This window comes from Poecilia latipinna, unplaced genomic scaffold (genome assembly GCF_001443285.1).
Source record: "Poecilia latipinna isolate Pla-1442-1.1 unplaced genomic scaffold, P_latipinna-1.0 Scaffold202, whole genome shotgun sequence".
Classification (NCBI taxonomy): Eukaryota; Metazoa; Chordata; class Actinopteri; order Cyprinodontiformes; family Poeciliidae; genus Poecilia; species Poecilia latipinna.
Genome location: NW_015112818.1, coordinates 293243 through 302544, shown reverse-complemented (window position 1 = coordinate 302544; position 9302 = coordinate 293243). Strand labels below are relative to the sequence as shown.

Below are 9302 nucleotides of genomic sequence, written 5' to 3'. Positions count from 1 at the left end.
TATATATATATATATATATATATATATATATATATATATATATATATATATATATATATAATTTAATGTTGAAGATCTGCTAAAATTGTATCAATGAAAAGGTCCACATGAAGTAAGCTTAACATTAGCACTGATGTCATGATGTCAGCCAAAGGTGAACCCTCCCAATGTGATTGCAACAACACTAACTGTGCAGTTTAAATAAGTCCTTTTGAACTAACCACTGAATGTATTTCATTACTATTGTGGAAGAAAAAAAACAGGAACTGGGGTTTCTCTGGGATGTCAGACATGAGCTCCTTCTGCCTGAAGATGTTTGAAAGATAAAAATGTGAAGTTTAACCCAATCAGCTGAAAAGAAGTGCAATTTTACATTGAATGTAGAGTTTTAGTGTCATGTTTAGCCTGCTCTCATTCATGTGTTGTGGTGGTGATCCTATGTTTAAGAACGGAAACAAACATATTAATATGTTTGTTTCCATATTCATAAAATGTTTTTGTTACTAAAATCCAGGTTGTTCTCATTTTATTTGTGCTGTGCTGACTTTCTTTGGGTTATGTTCTTCTTATAAAAGCAGTATCACTTAAATATTATCAATGATTATTTGCCTGACTTACAGTACACTTAATTGTTCTTCTGTCAGACTGGTGTCCACGGAGCCACTCCTCGCTGGCGGAAGAACTCAAAGTTGGTACTGGTTTCCTTACTGCTTTCTGGCCTGCTGCTGGCTGCGCTGCTGATTGGATTATATTACTTGAAGACGCACCGCAAGAACTCCAAAGGTGTCAGACTGGTGAGTTGCTTATTGTTGTCACAATGTTTACACAAACAATGCTAAAAACTGAAGTGGCTACTGCCACTTCAGTTTTCAGATCACAATTCTTATCCTCTTACTCAACATTGAGAATAACACTGAGCATGACATGCTGGGCTTTTACACACAACATGAACAGAAATCTTAAAACAATAATGTTGAATCTCAACATGCTGAGTAAATTGAGCAAACAGTCTATCTGAAAGCAACAACAACACATGGATTTAATTTTTCTAGATGACTAAAGGGAGGACACGCTTGACTGTTACGTGACGCAGAGCGACATAAACTCCTTTAAGCTGTTTTTTCTTTAGTTTCTTGCCAGAGAGCTGCACATGATTTAGTGTTTTTTCTAAATTATATGACATCATCTTTTAAAGCAATTACATATGGAGGCACGCCTGTGAAATTGTTTACAGAGTTCTTGTTAAATTTGAGGCCAAACTGTTGAACAAAATGTAGGATAACTGGAGCACTAATGATCTGACTATCTATGAATATTTCACGTTCAAGTTGTACCCACTTACACGTTTGCAAATGTTTCCCAAAGTCAAAACAGAGCTAAAGTCTTACAGAGAACTCAAAGCAAAATCCCATAAACCTCTAAAAGAAATGCATAATCTACTCTCCTTACACACTTTCCTACAAACTTCCCTGCTATGATTTAGGTTAAATCTCGGCCAATCCAACATAAGCTTCGTTCTAAAGCTGTGGATCTGTTCTCTCCTTAGGCTGAGTCTTTCCAGGTGGATGAGGAGAACCAGGCCAACACCCTGGTATCTGTGGCCCCACTGCCTCAGGAGCCTGCAGACAAACCTACCGCCAATGGAGAGTCTCCACCTGAAAACGGGACCAATCCCACCCCAACCACCAACGGACACTCTGCCACCCAGAACCCAGTGGCTGACACAGAGATGTGAATCAAGGAACGCCCTTCAACATCCCATTGTGCCAGTCACCTACTAACCTCTCTGTTTATCTGAGACAAATTCAACTTGAATCAATCACAAACATTCACATCTCCATCTGCTCTTACTCAACCAGCAAGACTCCATATGAAGATGCAAATGATGACGAAATGATGATAGTGCCTGTAATGTGAAAAGTTTGAGAACACTAATCTTTGCAGAAGTTAGCAGAAGTCTGCTCACACTGACAGAGAGACTCTGAGTTTCATAACTGTTCTGACTTCAGTCTTATTGTGACAATATCTGTAGAATCATGAAGTCATGCCAAGGATGTATTGTTGATCTCTGACAAAGAAGCAGAAAATCCTTTTGTACTTTAATCCACAAAGTGATGCCTTCTAGCTGAAAATAGGCCTGATGTTTTGATAAAAATAACAGACACGTTTTTTCTATGCTTGTTTCAAAGAATCCATTGTTGCCTTGACGTGAATTTAAAAGACAACCCAAACAGGTATTTTCTCTTTGAACCCAAAGATCACATTAGTATTATTGTGCAAAAAGTTAGATGGAAAACCACATGCACAGTGTTTCTATAAACGTCAGTGGAAAGTTTTGTAGTTCCCAGCTTGTTTTATTCCTGCTGAACAACCAAACCTCTGCAGCTGACCTTCAGTCAAAGCTCACTCAAGGCAGGATCAAAAGTGCATCTCTGTTTTATGCCAGTGTGGTTTTTATAATTGTGTTTTTGTTTTTTTTTACTATTTTTTGCAACAAATTTGAATTTTCAACTTTTACTACTGTCTTAGGGAATTATAAGGACAATTAGCTTGTTTACATAACAGAGTGGGAGATTCCCAGTTGTCAGGATGAAAAAGAAAATCCCTACTTCTTTTTGTAAAGCATATCTTCCACTCCAATGTTAAGCATTTTTTAATTTCTCTTTCACAATGTTCTCTATGTATAAATATGTTTGTTTCCATATTCATAAAATGTTTTTGTTACTAAAATCCAGGTTGTTCTCATTTTATTTGTGCTGTGCTGACTTGATATACCAATAAAAATAACTCATCAAACCACAAGCGTGAGAAAATAAAGTTGGTTATACAATATAATATGCATTATTTGAACAAAAAAAATGACACTAGCCATAAATTTTCTATCATGTAGCCAATAACCTTAAACCAAATCTTCATAACAGGAAGCCATAGCCAACATCAAAGGGATTCTGTGAGCAGATTTAAGTTCCCAACAAACAAGCAACACAGACACCGACGAGATTATTTGCATTTCATTTGTCAGGACTGATGAGCTCAGATGTAGTTTGAATATAGATTTGTGTGGCTTAAGCAAAATGGAGGCAGATTAACATGTTTTACATTATTTTACTTGAAAAAGTGTGGACTTTGATGCTGTTTACCTGCACAATGTGGCCTCCTGAACGTAACCAGTCTACCAATGATAATAAAATACTTTGGGACTTAAAATTACACAAACAGTGGATGAATTTAGATCTATGAGGACATTTTTTTATTTTAATAAATCCTCTGAATTCACCGTAGTTGGTCCAGATCGTATGTGAAACATCTGGTCATTAATCAGCCTGAAAGTGCACACATCACCCCTCTGTTCCATTGGCTACCCAATGGATGTTAGCCAACAAAATGCTAAGATATTTATGCTACATTTTGGATAAATTTGGCCTATATGTTTGGTAGACAATGTTTTCAGGTTCAGCTGCTCTTATGATTGTGATTATCTCTGTCTTAGGCATTTTCAGTCAAGTTATATGTGAATATATATATTTTTTTATCTTAAAATGTTGTCCCAAATTAACTGAGTTAGAATAAACTTGGACAGAGTTCATAGTGGTAAAACATAGACTATCGCCATGTCATCTCTGAAACTAGACCTAATATAAATTTCTCTCATATGAGTCACTGATGTCATGATCACCAAAAATTTTAATAACAAAAGCTTGTTTGCTTAAAAAACTCCTTATTTATTTCAACCAGAAAGCTTTAACAAAACAAAGTGAAATTTTTTCTACTGAGTTTATCAACCTGACTGTGACTGGTTGTTTAAATTATATGAAGTATAAGATTGTTTTAAACTTTTTACAAAGGGGCCTCTTAAGACAAAACTGTTTTCTTAAAGCCATTGCCTGACTTGTAAAGATCGAGATACATCTGCCTTCCTTGAATGATGTTTAAACTGTTAGTTTTTATTTATTTCCTTGCTAAGTTATTTCACTAAGCACAGCAGGGAATATTCTTCTTTATGGAAGATTTGATCAACTAATGAAGCACCAACCCTCTAGCAGACCTGTACAGATCCACCATTCTTTACTCACTGACATGCAACAAATTGCAAATTGTTAACATAGATTACCCTTAAATGCAAATGAGCAATTTGTCAAATACAAAGCAGAAAATAGCCAGGAAAGCTTTCCTCTGTATTCAAATAGAACAAAAACAAATAGGATTTAAAACATACCAATGTTAACAAGCTTCAGTGTGCCCAGAACAATACAGAACTCTGTCTATAGACCGTAAAGGGGTAAACACAATTTGACATATGTTAATGGGTTATTGTTCATTCAGTAATTCATTTAGTAAGTCAAAATGTGTTTTGGAAACTATTTTAAAAATTCATCAGTCATGTAAGAACATATTAATTTAGAAAATCACTTTCATTTTCTCAGGTCAGTCTTAACCCTCCCATGAAATGGGGTCATTTGGACCCCTGAGGTTTTTATTTCGTATGTGGTCCAGCGAGGTCGCTTGTGAGCTTTTATGAGGGTCTTCTTTTACTTGGTTTCAGAAACTGACAATCTGACAACACAATCCCCTCCACCCCCCTGCTTTCCCACTCTCCAACCATGACATTTACCACACTCCTCCTGAGAATCGTGCCAAGACCGCGGGAGGGTTTAAGCCTCGTTTGTGAAAATTTGACTGTTCCACATTTGCATGTGTAGATTTGTACCTAAATTCCAAGATATTTCCATGAAAAGCATGGAACACAATTTTATTGGGTGCTTCCTGTATTTTCAACAGTGTTTAAGAACCCCTCACATCCCAGAAATGAAACTACCAATTGAGGGAAGCGATGAAAGAAAAAAATCAGTATGAGAACACTGGCTCTCAGATCTCTGCTCTTTACAGAGCTCTTCAGTGTGGCTCTCTGTGACTTCTTTGGAGATAATATTTATGTCTCAGAAAGAATGACATGGTCAGATGCCAGAGACTACTGCAGAATGCATCACACTGATCTGTCCTCAATCAACAGCCAGGAGGAACAAGACAAACTCACTGAGTTAGGGCAAGGAGGTAAAGAAAACGCTGACAGTTGCCTACTGTGTCTAGAGATTGTAGGTGCTGATTCTAAAAAAATCTGGATTGGTCTGTACAAAGATGTCAGTGACAACTGGAAGTGGTCTGGTGGGAAAAATGCTTTGTTCTTTCTCTGGATGTCACCGAAAGAGTCCATCCAAGATCAGCACTGTGTGGCACAGACTGACGAGGGCTGGGAGTCAGTGAGCTGTGAGGAAAAATTCCCTTTCTATTGTTTTCACAGCAGCCTGGTTTTGGTGAAGGAAAACAAGACCTGGGAGGAGGCTTTGAATCACTGCCGCAGCCTAGACAAGGAACTGGTCAGCCTAACCTCTGAATCTGCCCTGACTAAAGCTCTGCAGACCAGCAGAACCGCTTCAACGACTCATGTGTGGAGCGGCCTGCGCTACCTTTGTGACAGCTGGCTGTGGGTGGATGGGACCTCAACGGAGAACCAAACCTGGAGCCAGGCGCAGGTCCCACAATGTCCAGCCTGGAGCCACCACTGTGGGGCCCTCTTTCAGGAGGGGCAACAGTTGGAGAGCTGGGACTGTGCTGACAAACTTAACTTTATTTGCTATGTGAACGGCACATCATAAAACCTGTAGCGGTTTAGATGAGACGCCTGGTCAGTTGCAATGTCCTAGATATTATTAAAAGGTAGTAAAAAAAAGTTCAAATGAAATCCACAGATTTCATTTGGCAAGAAGATGTGTCTGAACACACACAGACTTTATTATAAATTGACTTTGATTTCTCTAATGCATGCATTAATTTTATTTGGTTTCCTACCTGTTCTTGCCTACTTGATTGTGTATAACCTTTATTATTGTTCTATTATAATTTGCTATCCATTTGCTGGTGTTAACTGAAATGTACAATTGATATGTTATTAATATTAAATATACCTGAGAATTGACATTTTGTTCTTGAAAAGATAGCAATTAAATTTCTAAACATTTTTTTGGATAAAAACCTACAAAGTAAGGTAACCCTTAATCAGGCACATTATAACCACTGACAGTTGAAGTGAATACCCACATATCTTTTCTTCTAGGCACCTGTTAGGAGGTGGAATTTATTAGGCATCAAGTTGGTATTTTATCCTTAGCTGATGTGTCTGAAGCAGTGGGAATAGGCAATTTTAAGCATTTGAGCAAGTTTGGAAAGACCCAATTTGTGACTGCAAGATGACTGAGTCAAGGCATTTCTCAAACTGTCGGTCTTATGGAGTATTCCTGGTTAACAGAGGTCACTTTATATCTGAGGTGAGTCTGTAACAGGAATATCCAAGTTAGCAACAAATGAACCTTAGGTCTCACTGATGGAAATGGAGTGAGAAAGGTGGTCCAGTCCAACAGAGAAACTATTCTATCTTAAAATAATATGTTTTTATACTGCCTTAAAAAATTGTCACCAAATAGTTGATAAATCTGCATGATTATTGTGATAATCATAAATTTGAAGCCACCCTGAGGGTTTTAAGAGATAAAGTTTTTATGACAACTAAGAAAAACAACATCACCTCAGTAATAAAGGACATGCTTGGCTGGTATAAAACATAATAAAAAAAGTTATGCAAAATACTAGTAATTGAAAATGCTTAGTGTAGACACAACTTTAAAACTGGCTAAAGAATACCAGCAGTAAATTACTAAGTCCTAAATGTCATAATGTCATGAAGTATGGGTAAAAAAAGTGCTTGAGGAGATTAACAATTAATATTGTTTTTGAGAGATGATGCTCAGCCTCACAACATTATCCTTTTGTATTAAATGTTCCAAATCCTACTGCCAAGATTACACAAGAATCTCTAAACATAATCAAAGTAAAAATGATGAGTTGGCCAAATATGTTGCCAGTGAAAGGCTTATCAACCGCTTTTCTGCAGCAAAGAAGTAAGGCAATCTGCAAACAAAATCTCTAATCTGTTTTGGGTCTCTGATTCATACATAGATTTATATGATTAAAAATCTAAACTTATTGTACCAACATAAAAATGGCACAATGACTTTTGATGAGCCTTTAATCGTCTGACGATAAAAATCTGAGGACTTATTTTCACAGAAGGAGATGCTAATCTATTTAGAAGTTCACATGGATGTGCCTTCTAATGTTTTTATTGTCCACTTAAAGATTGTTTTCATATATAAGGGAATAAATTTGTGTTTATTTTAACAACAAACCACCAATAATACCAATTTACAGTTGTTGTTCCAGTGCAGAGAAAATACTTTGCGACTATAAAAATGAGTGACCTATTGGCTCCTGATGGCCGGAAGGATTTAGTCACACAACATACGGTTACAAGGTCAGCTGTCCCATCATGTGAGACTGCTTAGTGTGTCTGAAGCCTGGCTTTTTATTTGTGCTTGTGTGCAGTTCATGCTCCCACAGCAAATTAAGCACTCCAGTCATACCAGCTAAAGTGACCTTTATCAGCCTTTGCTGTTTCGTTCTTACAGGCTACACACGCCTGCCGTAATGGTTCACTTACAGAGCCTGCTGGGCTAAAGGCTACCACTGTCTGTACAGTGGAGATGGTGCAAAGGTCAGCAGGGTGGCGTTTACTGGTAGCAGATCAGAGATGACTATAAACAAAGCCATATTACTCCACAAGCATGAATATTAAAACAAAAAATGCCACCAGTTTTAAAATGGCATAAAAACTGCACTGTGAGAACCAATATCTTATATCATCTCTTGCATTGAAATGGGTTCCAGAAAAGAAAGACAGATAGTTATGCATAAGCCTAATAACAAACAAGTTTACTGCCTGCAATAAATATGGAAGGGTGAGTCAGTTTTTACGAAGCACTAATTGTATTTTGTCACCATCTACTGGGCATTTCTTGTCATTTTAAGTGAGAGCAATTTATCAGTTTATTATCTAAACTTCATAATAAGTTTTAACCTTAACTCGTTTTTTTTTCCGATTATATATATATATATATATATATATATATATATATATATATATATATATATATGTTTTATGTTACAACCAAACGGTGGTAACATAAAAGAGCCAGTCTGTTTTCCTTTTCAAAATGAGCGGAAAATGTTTCCAAAGCACAACTGATTGCTTTTCTGTAGGTATTCCTCCAGACAAGTGTACTTACATAAAGAGATTTCAAAGACTTCATTTGAGCGGGATTGTGCTAATTAGTTTACTGCTAGCTATTCAAAAGATGTAGGACGTAATGGCGTCATTTACCGTAAATGACTTTAAAGAAGAGCAGCGATGTGCTTCAATAACCGTAAACAACTTGAATGGATCTCCAAGTTGTTTACTTGGAGATCCATTCAAAGTATGGTACAGTTAATGCTTTACCGTTTACGTCCCGATAACGTGGCTCAGAAAATAAATGTATATTTTACAAAATCAATAAACGCTATTAGAGTAGGAAAGCAAATCTATTATATTCTTGATTTAAATTAATTGAAACCATACTCTTCATAATATTAGAAAATATAGGCTTCTATTTCATTAAATTGTATGAAAACATCCGAGTAAACATGCAAACTTTCAATGTAAATTTATTCTATTATTATTATTAGTTGTAGTAGTAGTAGTTAAATGTTTGTAGATTTATATGTACTTGACTCCATTTTCTTGTTTTATTTTCTATAATCACCATTGTAAGAGAAAAATGAAGAAAGGAACAAAGAAAGCTGGATCGCACTGCCATCTGCTGTAAAAAAGATGTAATTACAAAAATATTCCAGGAAGATCTGCGCATCTTCTATCATTATGGATGACAGACTTTTGGATCTTCAAGCATTATGAAACATCTATGGAAATTTACAACAAAAAAAAGAAAACACGGTGAGGAAAAAACTGAAAATCCTTGAAGATAAGTGGCAACAAAAGCCTAACTGCTGTTTTTGCCTAGTCAAAGCACAACATTGGTCACTGCTTTTAAAACATATATGGTTTTTATATAGGGTAACCGAATAGGTATATTATTTAGCCTTTCGGACACAACTGTAAATTTACTGTTTCTGTTTCTTATGCCTACGGATGAAAGAGTAAGTGAGTAACTGATATAATTATACAGCTAATCATTACAAAGAAAACAAAAAAAAATAACTAAAATAAAAACAAATACGCAACGATTCATTTTTTTCATAAAGCTGCAGTAAGGAAAAAAAGAAAAAGTTCTCAGCACGACATCTGGCCATAGCGGGATGTAGTTTACGGTAAATGGACGCTCATTACCATGTGATCTTACCCGATGTTTGTA

General features: G+C 36.3%; 1 protein-coding gene across 2 annotated transcripts in view; it reads left to right on the top strand.

Moving 5' to 3' along the window:
- The window catches only part of LOC106946731 (hematopoietic progenitor cell antigen CD34), a 21303-nt gene extending 19026 nt beyond the window's left edge, over positions 1-2277 (top strand). For both annotated transcript variants that reach the window (XM_015031320.1, XM_015031318.1), the window contains exons 7-8: positions 645-794; positions 1547-2277. In XM_015031320.1, coding sequence (XP_014886806.1) covers positions 645-794; positions 1547-1735 — 339 coding nt within the window. In that variant the 3' untranslated portion in view covers positions 1736-2277. The remainder of the gene's footprint in view (positions 1-644; positions 795-1546) is intronic.
- The last annotated feature ends 7025 nt before the right edge of the window (positions 2278-9302 follow it).